This window comes from Pseudopodoces humilis, chromosome 1 (genome assembly GCF_049639895.1).
Source record: "Pseudopodoces humilis isolate 2021_Gansu_Grassland_sample_001 chromosome 1, ASM4963989v1, whole genome shotgun sequence".
NCBI lineage: Eukaryota > Metazoa > Chordata > Aves > Passeriformes > Paridae > Pseudopodoces > Pseudopodoces humilis.
Window position 1 is genome coordinate 138,759,970 of NC_142200.1, and position 20,455 is coordinate 138,780,424.

General features: G+C 37.7%; 1 protein-coding gene across 14 annotated transcripts in view; it reads right to left on the reverse strand.

The window, feature by feature from the left end:
* Positions 1-20,455, reverse strand: part of PARD3 (par-3 family cell polarity regulator) — a 446,220-nt gene that overhangs the window by 279,041 nt on the left and 146,724 nt on the right. For all 14 annotated transcript variants that reach the window (XM_005518692.3, XM_088052266.1, XM_014248576.2 and 11 more), the window contains one exon: positions 15,348-15,528. In XM_005518692.3, coding sequence (XP_005518749.1) covers positions 15,348-15,528 — 181 coding nt within the window. The remainder of the gene's footprint in view (positions 1-15,347; positions 15,529-20,455) is intronic.

Sequence of the window (20,455 nt, forward strand, 5' to 3'; positions counted from 1 at the left end):
ATCTTTTCAGTAAGTGGCCCTTCCCAAGCCCCTTTTCTGAGGGTTTTTAATTATTTTGTTTCCCTTTTCATTCTATAGCAGAGGAAAAGGGAAGAACTGGACATCACATGCTTTGAATTGTATTCTGGTGGGTTTCACCTAGAGATGACTGAAGGATAACAAGCTTAATCCACAAAAATATAATGCTAAATTCTTTAACAAAATACACCTTATCAGATTTGCTATCAAAGAAAACCAACCTCTCTGTTCCCAAACTGAAGGATTAAAGTCTTTGTACAGAGAAAACAAACACAAAATTCACTCAGTAGCATGAGGCTGAAAAAAATTTCCTGCTGATTTACTACACAGCAGTTTGCTTGTCTAGCCTTTCCAAACAGCAATCTAACATCAGTGTGAGGACAGCAAGAGGGAAAATTGCTGCCTAAGTGGCAGGTTTGTTATTGTTTGACAATTCTAAAGAGTTCACTAGAAACTTCTAAAAAGAGCATCTTTAATTCCCTGAAATTACTGATAATCGGCCAAGTGAATGGAGAACAATTATGAGGAAAATTGAATGCTTCCAAATGCCAATTTGCTGTATATCCTGAATTAATATTGCATAAGCATTTCTAGTCTCTTGCTGTAAAAGCAAAGGACTAAAATCCTAGGCCCACAGGCAGTCTTGCATGGCTGGCCTCACAGATTTCTATATCATCGTTTTTGCATTTTATAATCATACTTAGCATTTATGTGGTGACTTAGATATTTAACCTATTTTTCTCTCAAACCACCCCCCCCCACACATCTGTCAGGTAAACTGTTTTCTGCATTAAATGTTCAACAATAAGCAGTCACACACAACAGCGTGAAGCCCCTAATACAGCCAGAGATATAAGCTGGCTTTTCCTACTAATTAAGTCAGAGCACACTTGAAGCCATTGTTGCAAAATACAGTCTTAGGAATTTTTTGTAATACAGCTATGCCAGCAGTTGGCCACAAAGTACAGTAAAAAGAATAAATACTCTGGGAAGAAAAGGGCTCAGAACATCTTTTTTTTTTCAGCTGAGCCAAAACAGATTAGTTTCTGCTAAAGGGCCAAGAAAGCATTAAAAGTTAATCCAGAATTTTTGTCAGCCTCAGTTTCCCGGGTAACAGCTAATTCACTAGCCAGTCCCACAGGAGAACATGACCAGCCCAAGCCATGGTGACTCAAAGAGATGCTGTCCATCCTCCTTAGTCTGCACTTCCTCTGCACCAAGGAGGAGCTGAATCAAAAACAAAATGCAAAAAAAAGAATGAATTAATTTTCTCCTTATTATCCTTAAATAAAAACAACAAAAGATACAACAAAGCAAGACAAAACAAACCTAACCAAGTGAACACACCCCACCTACAAACAAAATGTAGGATATGGATGAATGAGAAACCTGGCTGCTGGATGGTTTGCATGAGCAACGGGTATTGGAGCAGTATATACAGATTTCTGTGGCAGACAGGATGGGAAGACTACAGAATTGTCTGGAATGGACAATGTAAACAATGAGAGAGAATGCAGCTGGAAAAACTGCACCAAAAAAAATAAGAAAATAAAAAGTTAAGAGAACGAATACAGAAGGATCTTAAAATGAGAAAAGCATAGGTCCAAGTATGTAAAGAATCATTTGCTACACTCATTGCAGCACTACTGTGAGACTCCAAACAAGACTCATAACTCAAATCCTGAAGACACCCTGTGATCATCCTGTCAAACACCTATATAAGCCCAGGTACACCATGCAATAATGTCTGCATTTAGTCTTTTAACTTCTGTTGGAAATACAGAAAAATATTGACTTTAATTTCAAGACTTCAGGAGACAGAGAATCCATCAAAGCCCCAGGACTGTCATTTTTAAAGCTCCGCAATTCAGTGAATGTCTTCTATGTCAGACAATACACAGTTTGTGTTTCAGGAAAGGTAATTCGAAATGTCATCATGCACTTACACAAATCTAACATTACACACTACCATTTTTCATTTTGTGATTAACACTTGAGAAATAACAAAAGTGTAATCATGTGGGATTATCCTTCCTTTTCATGTCTTTAACTTATTTTTGTTTCTTTTTTTTTCTTCAGTTTCTGGCATGGACCAGGTCTTAGGTTCTTCAGAGAGTTTTGCAAAGAGAAAGGGTGAGCGGGAGGGCAGCAGCAACTTACTCACTTTCTCTCATAGTCATACATCATTTACATGGGTCCTAGGGTAACTGTTTATACAGCAAAGTAACATCAAGGAAACAGTTATGTATTTTTATTTGTCCCCTGGGAGGTAAGTTTTCCCTAGATCCTCTTCCTGCACTCCCCCCTCCCCTTTCCTGGTTCATGCAGCTTTGTTCTTTAATTCTTCATGCCTTCTCTTTTCCATTCTCCTTCTGTTTCTGATTACAGGCCGATACAAAGTGGCTGTCTCCTTTCTAAAATTTCCATGAGGCATCAAGTCAACCCAGATGCACCAGGTTCTCAAACTGGAAGTCAGCAAATGGACAAAGAAGGAAGGAGCATCAAGTCACCAGCTAACCTTCTCTCAGGTTAAAGCCTTATCCCATCATGTGTGCTGAGCATCTCACATTCTGCAGCTTAATAACTACAGACAGAAAGCACAGAGCAAACAAAGAGCCTTCATCAGCAGCCCTACCTTTGACATTTCCTCACTTTTCATTGTTAAAAATGACCCTTCAGGTATTTTACAAGCAAATGACAGAAAAAATAGTGAAGGAAAACATCAAGGAAGGAGACACAGAGCAAACAGTTTACATTGCAGTGAAAGTAATAAAATAGTTATGACTAAAATGAAATAAATGTATTTAATTGGGTTGATCAAAAGGAAAATAAAACCGAATTAACCACATATATAAACGGGTGAAAATTACCATCCCTCTAGCTAAAATTATGACTTTAAGAAATTTTTCCAAGGAAAGATACTTTAAACACTGTATTTGGTTTAAATATTACATATACAAGGATGCAAAAAAAAAAAAAAAAAAAAAGGAAATGCAAAAATAGCCCCACAAATACAACTTTCCTTACAAAAGCCACCCCCTTTGATAGAGCATAAGATGAATTATTGGATTTAATTACTTACTAAACTTAATAAATTCTGTAAAAACATGTGATCAACGAAATGCCTTCCTCCCACAGATATCTGAAACTCTGATCCTTGAGGAAATTCTAACTATGTACCAATCTTATCTGCCTTCATACAGAGAACACTGAAAACCTGCTGCCCTAGAACTCAAGACATCTGCCAGATCTGAGAGGCATAAAGTAGAGAAAAATACAACATGGATTCACAAGGACTCAGTGCCTGTTAAACACAATTGGATTTGCAGAAAAACGTTGAAAGCAGATGTATTGAGAAGATATTTAAAACATCTGGCAAAATCTGGATGAGGGGAGGGTAGAATACAAGCCCACAACACAAGAGCAAATTAAAATACTTCATTAAAAATATTTTTCACCCTTAGTAAAACATTCCGACTTTGAAAAAGAAAAATAGAAACAAATGGAACAAAATCTCAGCCCTGGGAAAACTGAAAAACTGAACCTGGGATATGGTACATACAGCATAGCACAAATTGCTCAGGATGAGTGAATCTGATGTACTGCCTTCAGGGTCTGAGGAGTAATTTAATATTCTATTCATCCCATAATAGGAATCCCATGCAAAAAATTCACATGCACAAAATCTAGACTGCTAGAAGCTGGCTTGTACACCAGCAGCCACCCAGGCAAACAGCACATAAACAGCTGTGTGACAATGTACCCTGAAGAGACAGCCATTGGGAGCTCCACGGCGCTCCCACGGAGCCGTGAAATCAGCCACGCACGCAGGGCTCTCCTGCGGAGCTCACCGCGCCGGCACACACCCGGCAGCCGTGAGCTGCAGCGGGGACGGCAGGGCCTGAGCCCAGCACAGCACACACTGCCCCTCTGCCTGCGCTCTGGGGCACGCTCTGGGCACCAGTGACCCACGGCAAACCCAGAGCCTGCACCCCGAGCGCAGCTGCTCACTCCCTGCACCACTGGGCACACGGCTCAAGCGTGCACCGCTCTGCTGCCCCCATTTTCTATGGGTTCTCTGGATTTGCTACCACCATGACACACTACTGCACGGCAGCTGCCAAGACACAGTTTAGGATAAACTTTTAAGCTAACAGAAGAAATATGCAGACCAAGCTGCAGTAAACAAACATTTATTGAGTATTTCCAGCTGCAGTTTCACTGAAGCTTTTTCACCCTTCACTTTTTAGGCGATATGTTTTTAAACAATTCCATTTTCTCCTCCTTCCCTCCACTGCTGCTTACACATGGCTTCTCCTCCTCAAGCTCCTGCAGCAGCACCCTGGCAGTGACCTCTCCTCAAGCTGCACATCCTGCTCCCCCCATCACTGCCGAAGCACAAACCAGAAATAATATCTCAGTACCAGCACTAACTGCAAACAGATTTTCCCCCCATCCTTTAAGGGTGGAAGAACTGAAAATACTTATTACACTGTAATGTTATGTTTTAAGTAACATAACATAGAGCTATGGGAAAGCAGAATTACGGGAAGACTTGGCCCACTTGTGTTTTATTACTTTAAAGGTGAACTTAAAACAGAGGTAGAGGTAAATCATCTACATGTACAATACTCACAGAAATATTGCCTACTATGTCAAACTAGAGCAGTAACTTTATTCACTCACTTAATGGATATTACCCATGGATAAATGTCATGCAGTTCATTTGACAGAGCAGTTTCATGGGTTTTTCACTGCAGTAAGACCTTCATTTTTATTTATTTTTCCATGAGTCAAGAGCCCAACTAAAATTTTAAATAAAACATGAAGAGACTATAGAATGTAAGACCCTTGAGATGGAAATCATTGCGAAAGTCAGGCAGTGTTTGACCTACAATCTCCCTGTCATCTAATGAAAGTCTTAAACATCAGAGCTCAAAATGGATTGGAATAGAAGCTAACATTTTTATATTTGGTGGAGAAAGCTTTCATATGCAGAAAACCTCAAAAAAGTCCAAAAGCAGAAAGATCAAGTCAGGACTTACAAAAACACTGAAAGACTTAGTTGTGTATTATATAAAGCTGGTTAACAAGGCACATATGTGCATTTTACAACTTGTTAGAAACTGGTGAACATAATTTTGTTCTTCTATGATCTACTAAAAAGAACTGCTAGCATTGCTTCAAATATTATTTCATTTGAAACAGTTACAACAGTTGTTGCCCGTCATTATTCTGTCTGTAAACTTGCAAACACATCTCCTTTAATGGTCTATATGTGAGGGATGGTCCTTTACACAGCCACCCATTCCAGAGGCTGAGTGTGTATGCAGAGAACTTTCCCAAGTCCACAGGGAGCCAGGATACCCTGAACATCAGGAAAGGCAGGATGGCTGTAACACCTGCACAGTGTGTGAGGGAACAGGGTACAGAGACACTCAGCTGCATAGAGAAGTGAAAACAACTCATGTGCTTCAGACCTCATTAACTCCACATCACTTTTAATCCTCCAGATCTGGGCTGGCTTTCAGTGCCACATGGCACCTGTGGTGCTTCAACATCTGAGAACACATGGCAAGAAAAACTACAGCTGGTCCTTTGCAGAGGTTTACGCATTTGGGACCAGCACCACAAAGTGACCAGATACCAGTGACAGACCTAAGGCAGACGGCACTGTTTAACCATAAAATTGGTTAAACCCATTTTTATTTTTTTAGCATTTAGTTTAACCATAAAATTCCATCCAAGTGTCTCAAACCCAATCTTACTCTGAAAAAAAATTTAACATGGGACTTTCTGCATTCATGGCATATTGTCCACAGTACAAATACACTTCCCAAGAATAATTAGGGCTGTATAAGAACTTTTCCATGCAAAGTTACTCATTAAGTAAAACTGAGAAGCTGTTTGCTTGAAAAATGCCATTTAACATTTCTCTTCCAAATTTGCAAATTACCTTTTTTTAAGGCAACAAAGGCAACATCCTACTTCATGATGATTTCTTTTTTTTTTTTTTTTTTTAATTTTTCATGTAATAAATTATTTTCACAGTGTGAGCTAAATCACAGGCAGAACGGGATTCACAGACATTTATTTTGGAACTGCTCAGCTCCTTTTCTCTCCCAAGAGAGATTAGCCAGTGCACCTAGTGTAGCCAGCGGTGCATTTCACCCTGAATAAACTGTAAAACAGGTCAGATGAGCACACCCTAAGGTGTCCAAGAATCAGATACTGTGTTGCCTTGAGCATTTAGCTCAGATGCAGAACCTGGAGTCTGTTGGTATTAACCTCCTCCCTCACGTCTGCTTTGAATCAGCTTGATTCATCAGACTGATGCCCAGCAATTGCCAAGAGTCCAATTTTACTTTCAGTTGTGAATATGAACAGTGCTGTACAGAGAACTGAATCAAATCCAATGCCTCGGGATAAGGTTTTAATGGTTGATCAAAGTTTGCTTCGAGAAGCCTCATTTCTGACTCACACACACAATACTTGGAAGCTAATGCAAGCGTGCTCTTGCTGACTCTGTACAGCCCTTTACCGTATGCATGCAAGCAGTAGTAACATTTTAACCTAAACACCACTGTTTGCTTTTGTTTGTAAACCCACATGGTCCCCAGCTCCCTGTCTGCATATACAATAATTTCTACTTTCTGTCAACCCAAAACTATTGATAGAATTAGTTGCCTAAATCCGTAACAGAGGCTAGAAACACAGACCTGGAACACAGCCCGAGTTCAGATCCACTCCAACCCCAAAGTGCCCAGCTCTGGCATCAGTCCAGGCAGTCAAAGCAAGGTGGCACTGTGTCACGAAGGGGGATCCCCTCTGTCCCTGCAGTGTCACGGAAGGGGAGCTGAGCTGAGGGTCCCTGGCTGCAGAGTACTGGGGACACAGAGCCAGGCCAAGCTGTGACCGCAGGAGAGCAGGTGCTGGGCTTGTGCCTCACTCTCAGCCCAGAACAGGTCCATGGGCTCAAGCTGAGCTTGTCACCTCCACAGCATCCAGTGCCAGGGGTCAAAAAAAGGAAAGTTCTTCTAAATACATACACTTAATTCTCACCCTGAATGCTTCATCTGCCCCTAATGTGAACCCACACCATTCTGAAGTTGGCACTCAATTACATAACTCATTTAAGATTTACAGCAAGAGATGGCTAGGAGAAACAACAAATTTTGTTTCAAGTATGAAATAAGGCAATAAATTAATGAAAAGTTATTTCTCACCCACTCCTTTATTTCAATATCATGTTTCAGCCCTTTTCAGGGCAGGACAGTAAATAAAAAACAACCCTATTCAACCAGTAGCCATCTGTCTCTCTCTTATCCTCCTCAAACGAACATGTCAAAAGACACAGAATTTAAAGCAAGTTTTTTCCAGTAATCACCCAAAGACATGGACTATCTCCAAAACACATACCCATCTAAAAAAAAAAAAAAAAAAAAGAGTGTTAATGTGCTGCAAATGTAACAAGAAAGGGAGCAAGAAGATCCATTGTGAATTATGAACAAAAGCAAGCAACAATTCTTACACTAAAGTAAGTTAAGCAATAATAATAAGGAACAATTAATAATGATAATTAGCAGTAATAATAACGGATATACTTTAAGTGTAATACCTTACAATGCTGGGCTTGTGATCAAAAATATCCACATGTTTTTCTGCAGGATGAGACATGCACTAGCTGATGCACTGAACACACGGTAGCACCACAGACGGTGCGGCACAGAGCCCCTAGCACACACCCCTCTTCATTAGCCCTAAAACACCAATCCCACAAGATCAGCCTGCTTAGGACCAAGTGTGTAATTCAGTACATTTGATAAACTTTGCATCCTCTCCTGCTGGAAGATTTTTTGTGAGTAATTAATGTCAGTTGCCCACCCTGCCATACCTATTCAAACACCATTCCTGTCGCTTCAAAGCAAAGCAAAGCACAACTGGGATACCAGTTACTGTTGCATCCAGTGGCTCTGGATGTTAAGGATGCCTTGAAGCATACTGCTTTATCACATTTCAGAACAAGTATCTATAAATACTGCATAAGGTTTTCAGAAACTGTTGGGTAAAAAAATGTAATGTGTACATATGCCTTCAGAAAGCAAACTAGTTCACAGGGTGGTTGTCTGTACTGTGAGAAAGAACTCCCTGCTCATTTCAAATTCATGTTCCTTTGCTTTCACTGTGCTCCTCATTTGCTTATAAGGAAATTACAAGAAACAGAGAAGCAATCAAGAAAATATCTATTTTAGGAGTTATTACATTTACTGATATAATACTTATTGATATGTGTGATGAAAAACTCTTTAAATAAACATATAGCATTTTCTCAATAGTATTAAACCCTTGATACCACAATATGACAGACTTGAGCAGCTACACTGCAATGTTTGATGGGATAAAATGGCATCATATTTTTGCATACACAAAAATAGAGTTCCATTAAGGAAAAAGTTTCCTTTCATTTAAAGAAAGGGAAAATAAAACCCAACAAGCACCACATAAGTGTTGAAATATTCTGAGAATATAACTCTGATTTCCATAATAGCTTGTTGTTCAAGTGATCATTAAATCTATTTAAGGTATCAAATTTAGACTAATATCCAAACATGACTTCTTAAACAATTCAAATTCAACACTTACATTTTCGTATTATTATCCATGTAATATTTCATATTATCTCTCTTGTACTATATTCTCCAGCTATCTGATACCTCTAACCAGGTATCAGATAAAATATCGTATTTTTATTACTTCTTGTTATTAGTACTTGTAGATAGAAGTCTTCACCATATGGAATAACATCTTGAAATGCAGCACAATTACTCAAGTTTCCTCTAGAGAATCAGCAAGTTCTAAAATTTATTGGTTTCAGGGATTTTTTTTTTTTAATCCTACTAGCAGCAACAGTATTTTGCTTGCTGGTATACCAAGAAGACTGAAGATCTTAAAGGTTAATTTAGAAACTTAAGCAGTTTAAAATCTTTGTTTTTACAAACGTGTCACAGTCTCATCAAAAACACATGTTTTTTAAACTGCTCAACAATCCCAAATTAACAGCAGAGCACTACACTTGGAGAAAACACCAACTAGAGATCACAAGTCAGAACTGTGCTGTACAAAGATCAAATTTAGCCTCATGGAAGAAAGCAGCACCTGGTACTGATTTTTTGATTCAGTAACTCTGGCTTTTAAACAATCATATCCTTCACAGAGCTTTAGGGATAAAATGTGATAAGAATTCCTGAATGGTGAGAGCATCAGAAGGTGAGGAAACAGACTCTGTTCAATCTTCTCAAACTCCAATGCATGAGAAACCTTCCTTATTCAGATGCCAAAAGCTGAGGTGCAAGCCTTGGTTCAAGGTTCTTTTTGCATTACGCAACACAATAAAAGAAACCTAGGAGAACTTGACAAGGGAGTAACAGTGGAAGTGATGGTTTGGAAATCCTTTGTATTTCATTCCTGGAACTTCAGTGGAATGACAGACATCTGAATACCAGTGAATGTGACCAAGGAGATACACTGTGGAAACCTAAGTTGATCCAAAACTTCACAGAGCGAGTAGAAAACCTCCCTCTGACTTCAGCAAGCTCTGTCTGTAAAGCCCTTATCTTTCATTATAAATGTGGATAACTTTCTCTGTATTTTGTAATCAGCAATTTAATCCTAGAGATAACTCGACCTGATAAAGCTCCTAACATCTGGGTTTTGATGAACTCATCTTTCTCTTCCTCCATTTCTGATCTCTCAATTCCTTAGTTCTTCAACATTTGAAAATATCTTTATTTCCATACATAAAGATGACTCGAAGTTGAATTAGGAGTCAAGAAGACATAAACAAGAATGAAAAAGTTTCTAGTGGCCATATGTGGGAAAGAGTGCTGAAATGATCATCATTTTTGAGACCAAAACAAATATGACCTCACCTCTGCAGCTCTTTGCCAACACACTAATATGGAGTGCTCCAAATTATGAAACCAAACCCTTACCTTATAAATATTTACATATTAATTCTTAGAATATACATTTGGTACTCTAGATAAATACTTGTAGCAAATCAGTGAAGTGACCTATATAATGCAATTTTAAAGTACTTGAAATTCACACATTTATGCACTCCCATCTTTAAATGGTTTGTTTAGCACTGGATTTTTGAACACTCAAATTGGAGATGCAAAGACATACAGATTGTTACAATGGACGCAAGAAACATCTCACCTGGGGTCACCAAACAAACCAATGGCTTAGCCAGGAGCAGGACAGATTGTCCCCAGCAGCCCTCCTGCCTCAAATCACAGGACAGCATGCAGAACCTACCTCTGAACCATTCCCACAAATACTGCCTCACTACATGAGGTGTAAACATCTTTTTTAGCCCTATGGGTTACAAAAAATGGCTTTTGCCCAGGAAATACCAACTCTCCTTCTCTTATAAGAGAAAAATATCAACACATTTGAAGACTTGGATCGTACCAGTTTTTATCTTTCCTTAACTACATAAACCAGTCCTACCAACTCATTATAGTCTCCAAAGCAACACTTTCTTGTTGCTCTCTTTTGACTCTCTCCAACCTGTTAAGAATTTCCCCACGGCTGGCACCACAACTGGTCACTCCAGATTAAGTCTTCCTGCACACAACAGCGAGCCCACAACAGCATGTGCATTTGATCTTTTGATGGAAGAGCACAATGCCCGACTGCACTGTTAATAATGCACCATATTGCCAGGATTCTTCTAACAGTATTGTGAACTTTGTTGTTCATTAGTGCTGCCTTGTAAATTACCTTTTTCTTCCTAGATGCAGTGGCAGTGACCATCTCACTGATTTCAAAACCGTTTATAAATGTATCAAAAGTCAATGCTGAAATGAAACGCTGTGCCTGAAACTCCATCTTAGTTTTTTATGCAATACTTTATATTCCAGTTCAGATTTCTTAAAATACTAAACAGTCCTTAAACTAAGAAAGCCCTCAGGGACAATACTTCTTATGTCCTACTAATTTGTCAATGAGCAACTAAAAACTACTCAGAAAGCAGAAAAAGAGACACAAATTCAAAGGCAAGCAAGGTCAGGAACTTTACTATAGCAGTGAATTCCCAGTCAAAGTCTGCATGCATGCTCTTACCTGCGAGGAATAGACTTGTGCTGATTGCAGGGTAAGAGCACACTTGCACACAGGGAACCTTAAAGCAACAGCCACACTGCTGGGTAAACAATGATGTGAAGCTGCAGTGATTTCTTTGCTTCTCTGCACTTCTAGTATATCTTCACAGCCAGCTGTGCACTCACTTCACGATATTCTCATCTAGATTTTTTTTTTCATGGTCTGGTTCTGTGACCAGAATATGAAATTGATGCTAAAAGTCCTGAGAGTCCTGCTAAAATATATTATACAGATCACCTGAGCATATAATTCACTGGAGTGCACCAATACCAGCTAGCTCTTAGTAATTTCTTAAGCTCTCTGGCCAGTGTTCTGGGAGATGTTGACCCTCCAGCCTTTAGGAGAACCTTACAATTACCCTGTATCTCATTTTTAAGGAACTGAAGCACCTACAAGACATCCTGAAAACAAAGCAGCTGTCTTCTAAAATGCACAGGCAACTGATTTGTGTCACACTGGCACAAAGCAGTACAATACAATCCAGGGTGGGAAGCTGTATATGAACAATATGCTTGTACACCTGTCTGCTAAATGTATCACTGTGGACATCATTCACTTTTACAAGAAATAGTTTCAATAAGCAAATAGTTTACTTTTATTAATTTGATTTGTAATCACAGAATTACAAAGGTTGGATGAGATCTCTGGGGGTTATTTGGTTTAATCAGTCCACAAAAAAGGACCAGGTGGACCAGGCTGTTCAGGGCCATGTTCAGTCAAGTTCTTCCATCTCCAAGCATGTGGAGATGCCACAATTTCTCTGAGTAGCTTGCTTCACTCTCCAGGTGAGAATGGTTTTCCTTATTTCCAACTGGCATTTTCCTTGTTGAAACTTGTGCTTGTTTCTCCAGCAATAATGTGCCTATGTGAGAAGAATCTGGCTTCATTTTCTCAATATTCTTCCATTAAACAGCTGAAGCAAAAAGAGGATCTCCAAACCCCCTTATTTCCTTTAAGGAAAAAAAATATCAGCTCTTCAAACCTCTCCATCTCTCTTATAATATTTTCCAAATAATGTTATGTATTAAAAATGTTTTGTCACTGTAACTGCTAAAATATTCAGAGAGACTTGTTACACATAATCACACCAAGACAAATAACCAAGGGTGGTCTTAGTTCTTGAGCAAGCTAAATAATTTAAAAGGAAAACAAGACAAAGAGATGACCCTTTTCATAATATCCCATGAAGCTGAAAAGGGATTTTATTTACAATATTTAAATGCAGTACTGTGAAACAAACAACCTGGTTCACAGGCAGTGCACCCGCTGCTGAACTGTCACTGCCTGACATCCTGTCTTATCTGCCAAATTGCTCATTAGGTTTGGCAATTTTCACCTGCGCCTCCAGTTTCTATTTCAGCAGGGAATAAACATCAGTCTGCTTTAACAATCTTCTGCAGTGAGCTTCCAACCTCTTCCCAGAAAACACGCCGGCACAACACAAAAAACGCCTTGTGTACTGTATGCTAGAAAAAAAGATGCAGCTGAAGTGATGAAATACAACAAGAAGTTGTTTAACTTGGGTAACAGAAAAGCAGTAAAAAAGAAAGAGCTAAATAAGAAACATAAATAAATCAACTGCTTGTATTGAAGAATTGTGTAGTGCAAAACAACACGGGGGGTACGGGCCAGCCTCATTTTTGTTTCCATGTTTATGGAAAAATTGAATGGGAAAATTGGATTTGACACACACACACCCTCCCCAACATGCAAAGTACAGGCTGTGTGGCTGTGTTTGTGCATGGGAAAAGAGGGACTCCAGATGAATATTACTTTTCCAGCTGGACCTGATCTAGCTAACCTTTCTCTTGCTGGGAGAGGAGGGATGGTGTGATCTATAAACAAACAAAAGGGGTAGCATGGCAACCAGAACAAAGAGAGGAGGATCTCAGCAGGCTTTGAGCCCCAGCCTAATGCACGGAGCTGCTGCCTGGGAGCAGAGGGTGCAGGTGAGCAGCAGCACCAGAGCACAGAAGCGCGCGGCCACGCAGGAACCGCCATGGAGTAGAGCCCGCCTCAACAGCAAAAAGCACCAGAGATGTAAAACAAAACGTCCCAAATGCTATAAACCAATTTCAAATGGAATACTGTTTTTCATTTGTTAGAAGTAAAATATTCACTGCCAACCCTGCAATTAGCTGGAAAATTACAATAATTACAGCAATTTTGTATCCCATCTCCAATCCAATTAATAGATATATGACCTTGTCAACATGTAATAATCAGGATCTGCATCTACCGCAAAACTGGATGGGTTTTATTTGCTGAATAGAACTTACACAGTAAGAAGATAATTATTTGAAATACTGAGAATACCATTTGTATGCTATGCTTCACTTCACAAGTTATAAAGGAAATACAATAAGGATAGTATTTCCATTTTCAATGTATATTTAAATGAAATTCCTGAAATAGGTATGTTTAATATGGGATAATATTACTGCACTGGGATTCCAAGCCTGTGGTTTGGAACATTTAAAACCAAAATGTATCTGTCAACATTTAAAAAAAGGAATTAGATAGGAGAACATTTCTGATTTCTGATAACATATTTATTACAAATTGTTTAGCGTACTTTGTTTGTACATGTTTCTATAAAAAGTGTCAAAGAGCTATAATCCTTACCAACAGTTGTAGAAGTCTTTGGTATTTCTAAAGACCTTTGTAACGAAGGGTCTCAAACCCCTTTTTGGTCATCTTAGCAACCAGTGAACTAGCCAAGCATTCCATGTATTTTCCAGAATGACACCAAAGATAAGTGAGCTGTCCAATATATCACTGAGTTTTATCTGTACTATATGATTTTGATGTGCTAAAATTCATGTATTGTATAATACACCGGATAATCACACAAAGGAGAAAATATGTATGCATTTGCCTGCTCTAACCCCTGCTAAGTTGAGAACCAAGGAGGACAGTTTTTTGGCTTATGCATGGAAATGAGATGTGCATTTAGCAGTGACATACTCTAGTGACAGCAAAATGTAAGGGTCCTGAAATTCCACGATACTTCTTTATTCTGCCATTAATCCCTCCCTAATTTAATTCTGTGTTGAAATGAAGCATAGTTACAGCTTAAAAAGACACACATTCAGCTCTTTGTAAGCTAACTGTTAAATGCTATTCCCCTAATTTTACAGAAAACATTCCAGTACAAAACCCCTCAAACTTAACAGAGTGGTAACTTTTCTATCTGCATTTTACCTGACTGCTTAAACACAGATTTTATCCATTAAAAAAACACTACACCAAATCAATCTCCTGGAAATTACACACTGGTTCTTTTAAAGAATCTGTAAAATATCAATGGACTGATAATACTAACTTCTGCTAAGAATTTTCTGGAGTGGAGACCCTATTTCAAAAGTTCAGTGAGCAAAATGATAGACACTACACATAAAAGGACACAATGCCTTATCCACATTGTCTTGTTTGCATGGTACTTTTAACAACAATGAAAATTACACAGTAAATTTCATTCCATAATTTTTCTTCTTAATAAGCTCAAATATTCAAAGAACCCACCTTGAGCAAGAAATTTCTTTCTTTTCAAGAAATGAGAACCCACTCATTTCTTGAGCAAGAAATGCAAAAAGTAATTCCTGCTATGTGGTTTTCCAACAAGTGTTCACCACACTTAAATAAACAAAGTAAAGGGATGTTTTTGGATGTAGTTTCTGCTTTTTAAAGTGTATTTTGTATTTTTGCAACATAGTAAATGCACATTTTAGCAGGTGTTTTTATGGAAAGGTGACAGCATAACCTAGCAACATTGACAGGTTAAATAGAAAGTGCTCCTATCTTTAGCTTCTTTTTACCATTTTGTTCATTAAATGGAACAGAACTGGGAAACCCAAAATTACACCATGCAGCAAGTACATTTGGAGATATTGCTGTGATTTTCAGTGTGAGGACAATTTTAAACTGGCAGCATAGAAGGAGCTTATGGCTCCTAAAAGCAATTTATAAATAATTTATTAAAACAGAACAGGTTTGTTTACTTGCATGCAAGAAGCATTTACGCAGTTTCTCAGTTCTGATCAGCTTTCGATAAGGACAGATAATGAATCATTTTTCCCAGCAGCATCGATGGGTAACAGCACTTGGCATCTTTATATATTTAGACAAAACACATTGAGATACAGAGAACATTTACTCACTTGCACGAAGGACTGATGGGGTGACCTCAATTTCACTTGTTGCTTGGTAAGGCTGAAAGGCCGATGCCGCATTGGAGCCAAGCTCACTGCCAAAAATCTCCGGGCTTTGTGTGCCTGTCGAGCTGGCACTGGTGCCATCACCCCCATGGTGTGGATCTTGCTCATCAAATACAGCCACGAGCTGCAAATGACAATTTAATCTACTGTTAAAAAAAAACTCAACACCATCAAAGTGCCATTGCAGATCAGCATTTCATCATTTCTTCCCACCAAAGAGCAAGAAGTGTCTATCAGCAGAGACTCCGATCAATGCCTAGACCACAACATCATCAGCCCAAGGAAAAGCAGACATTAAGTGGATACTACAAAGGGTCAACAGCTCTGATGGGACGCAAAACTTATTACTGTGAGCCACAGAAAGAATGGCAACAAGGAAAGCAAGAGTTGCACCTTCCCCAGCAAACCACTTCATCTTACCCAGAAATGCAGAAAATTTACTGAGTGTGGATTGATGCCTGTGCACTGGAATTCAGTATCTGTGTTTAGATACCTCTATACACATCATCACTGCAGTCAAATCATGAGCAAAACCACAGTTTTACAGAATAAAAACATTCAAGAAGTTATGTTGATACACACAACAAAGCTACAGACAAAATGCAAAGCCAAAGAAGTGTTATAATCACAATCAGTCATCACCATCTCTTAATTTTTCACCTATTGATCCTGTTTTTATGACTTAAGATGTTATTATGTTAGTTGTTATTATCACCTGTTATTACGACTTAAGTTGTGGGCTTCTCTTGCGAAATTTCTTTAATCAGATTTATAGAGATACTCTGTATCTGTTTGACATCAACTTCTCCAAGAAAAGTTTGAAATCTCAAGATCCATTTAGAACTTTACCAAGTCTCTAATTTAATAAATTTTTACTAAATCTGTGTTTACTGCTGCAAGAAAAATAGGAAAACACGACAGTGATTTTTGATAAACCTGAGATATTTTTCCACTATAGATGATTTCATGCATTTGTTTGAAACAAATAATTTATCCCAATTTATCCTTGGTAACATAGTGAAAGAGATAATGCTAGCTCTTACACACATTTCATTTTAGAACTTAATTTTCAAGATGAAGAAAGAAGTTTTAAGGATAGGAGCATTCTGTAGCCTGTAAATTAATCTATAATATAATATTTGAAAGACATTTCCAAGAAAGCATTATATTCTTCTGTCCAAACTGGTAGGGTAAACAGAGCAAATCAACTTAAACCTATCCTGGTCTCTGCAAATTGTTTATTCTGTTAGCACAACAGCTAGAACTTTATGTAACCAAAAAGCATCAGAGGTCATTTTCTCTTTTTTTTAAAGCAATTTCAGCACCATCTTAGCCAAAAGATTTTAATAATAGTCCCTTTACTCAAATTTAACTTACATAAGCATCAATAAAAAAATTTAAAACCGCATCTCTAAGTCCAAGTGAAAACCATTTGGGAATTCAGCTTTTGGAAGTACTCTTCAGGCATTTACTCTTTTTCACCAGTCATTCTGAAATTACAGAGTAGTAAACTTCTGCCAATAATTCCGTATCTAATGCAAATTTAGGCTCAGGCATGCAAAAAACAGAAAGAAGAAACTAGTAATGGATAAAGGATCAATGCTCTCTCCAGTGCTAGTTGAAAGGTAGGTAGCAGCAGGAAAATCAGACTGCAGCTGCAGACAGCTGGAACATGTTTTTACCATAAAAGTCATTATTTTATGCTTGAGAAATCTACACACAAAAGAGATCTGACAACACCAAAATGTCAGTAGCTCAAGAGTATTGGAAATTTAATTTTCTAACACAATATGAAATATCATTGCTTACAAAAATATGCTTCTAAAACTTTACTCATAACTCTCTTACTGTTTTATAGCAAGCTAATTACCAATCTCCAGCAACTGAAAATAAACTAATCCACAAGTGAAGATCTGTAAGTTATTCCAACAAAAGACAAATCATTTAAGAATCCTAGCATGAAACATCAAATCTTTTTGTCCTTTGCATGTCATGTATCAAGATAAATCCCCCAATTACATTTTGTTCCTTTGAGGCTGATAGAAAAATATTTTTTCATGCATGCAACTGCAAGTATTTTTTTATATATATATAATACATAAATTTTATATATATATATGCAAAAAAGGTATGTGCACATAAATCTCCATATATATTATCTCCTACTCTAAGCTGCCTCCAGCTTTTTGCCTATTCCAGACAGTCTACATCTATAACTTCAGAACATCTAAAAATGAATGTTTCTTATTTCAAGCTTAGCTTTTGATCTGATAGGTTTTTTGCAGGTATTCACAGTTTTGACAGCATCAAACCTTCAAAAGGCTTCAGTTCCATTAAAAGGCATACCAAGTTGTAACATTTTTTCAGCATGAAGAAACACAAGCCATGTTAGTCTTCCCCAAATTATCTAATTAGCATTAGGAACACAGGTTAGGAAGTTTGTTGTAAAACAGCACTACAATGGTACAGTAGCCATCTGGACTACAGTAGCTCAATCCTCATAATGAGCTAGAAAGTCTTTGGGACTATGCAAATAAACACTCTGGAATCTTGATTTCCAGACCCTGGAATGCCATTCTACAAGACTGTGAGCTTGTGGGAAACAAGGACAGCCAAAACATCTTGCACTATATTATGATATCAAGCATTTATCTCTGATTTCTTCAACACCCTTTATTTTAATCAAAGGAGGTTATTCAAGGAGAGGAATTGTACTGCTGGAGGCCCAGATCACACCTTGACTATGGTCCTTGCAAGAACAAGAAACAAAACAAAAAACTTTCAGAGACACCTTACACAATGTGGAAGGAACCACAGGAGTAGGTCACTGGAGCTATGAAGAATCCATTGCTGCAGGAATCCACAGCGATAAACACTGCTCTGTGCCACGGAAAAAGCCTCTTGATGAGCCACATTTCAAGGCCACAGAGATGTCTTTAATTTGGCAAAGAATGGAGCACACATTCCTAGACCAGCTTTTATCAGCCTTAAGTCTGTGGTATTTTGCTGGACTTTAGATGTCAGATTTACAGCAAGAGAAGAGAACTAAGATGACTATCTTTTCTGGAAACATCATCTTTACTGGCAGGAGACCGCTTCCGTGATGATCCTTTTCTTCTTTAATAAGAAATAAATGACTGAAGCTACCCTAATCTTTTGAGAATCACTCTATTATTTCCATACCTGAAATGAGCTGTGCCTTGTGTTCTCTATCCTTCAGTTTCAGATCTCATCACCTGCAGTGACCTGAGAAACTCATCATAACATCCACTCTTATGCAGAAATGAACAGGATAAGGACTGAACAAACCATAATGATGCATTAATAAAGAAAATGGCTACTGATAGCTGACCACTATCAGCTCTTTAAAAGAACTTCCATCAAAATTCAGTGAATGCTGATGCCATTTGGTTTAATTTTATTTTCCTTTGTGAAAGAAAAATCCACACCACAGACCAAATATCATATCAACAACAGTTAGTAAATAATTATATTTTATCCACCCCATATTCCATGGGACCTCAACATGAATGCATCAAAGACATAAGAATATGGTTTAATAGGTTACAGTACTTTTAATCACCTGAGGCAACAGGACTATCTGCATTTTTCAATCACTGAACTAAAAATCTGCAAATAGGAAATAAAATCAAGCAAAAACAAACCAACTTGTCACCCCAAAACAAATTTAATAAACGACAGCTTAACTTAGGTTAGCATACTTACATTTCTTATTGTCATATGGCAAAAACAACAGGAAGGTGAGAAGTTTTATTATCATTATTTATCACAGTAAGATGGCACAGGCAGTGTCATCAGTTTGAATAATATAAGAGTTTGGTCCCTAATATATGTATGTATACAACATTTTTCAAGAAAAAATAAGTTTCAAATATTTATTAATACATTCAGATATAAAGACAGCAGCTTTGTTTGGATCATAATTTATGGAAGGTTAATCCCATTTCAGCAATGGAATTGAAGTCTTCAAATGGTCAACTGCATAAACTACTTTTTGAACTTCACAACAAGAAATACAAGCAATTTTGTGTGAATTATCAACAAAAGATACAATTATTTTAAAAAGCAACAGCATTCAGTGTTTGATCAACAGTTTTTCTCTTTTAGAAATACAAAACTGCAGTAAAACTCAACAATTATCCCTATAAAAAGCATACTTGTGATCATTTGTGTATTTCAAGACGTGTAAGGGATTTTTTTATTGCCATCCTTATCCGCTGAAGACAAAAAAATATATTAGTACAGTTTAAAAACCAGCAACTTGATGCTCTTCTCTTTTGACTGATATAGTCTTTCCACACCAGACAGACAATGGAGAGTAACATAATATATTTTTTTTGCTATATATAAATATGTTAGCTGCATAAAGCAAATGCCTTATAGAGAAATTATTTCACAGCTTGAGATATCAAAACAAAGTTTTACTGAGGTACCTTTGTATCTGGGGTAGGAGGAAGGCATTCCAGGCTATGACTGCATTCTGCCCTCTATAACACCAGGCTGTACTGAATTAATTATAATCCAGCATCTTGTTCTTTCTAAAAGAGAGGATGAGCTTCTCTATTGCTCTGTCTGGGATTCCACACATGATGCTGAACAGGTTATATTTACTTTAATAAATAAAAGGCAAGAAGATTGATTTATTTTAATATTGACACAGCAGCAGCAGTCTGCATTCCAACATTAATTATTACAATTTCCATCTATTCTAAAGTAATTAAAAATTAGTAAACACATATGCAGTCTTAATTAATAGACTAGATTAAGCACTTGAATGTTAATTAACTGGATTAAAAAACTATTTCCACCAGAAATGGCTGTTTATATTTTCATTAAGTACTACTATCACATAAACCAATTCATCACTATCAAATGCTCTGATCAGGTCATCTCTCTTCAGCACCAAACCACAAAACCAGAAATCCTCCATTTCAAAGAAATGCACAAAGCTAGAAACTTCTGCTGTATTTTTCCACCACTATGATAAGATTGTCAAAAAGATCACTTGAATTTTGCATATTCCTAAGAAC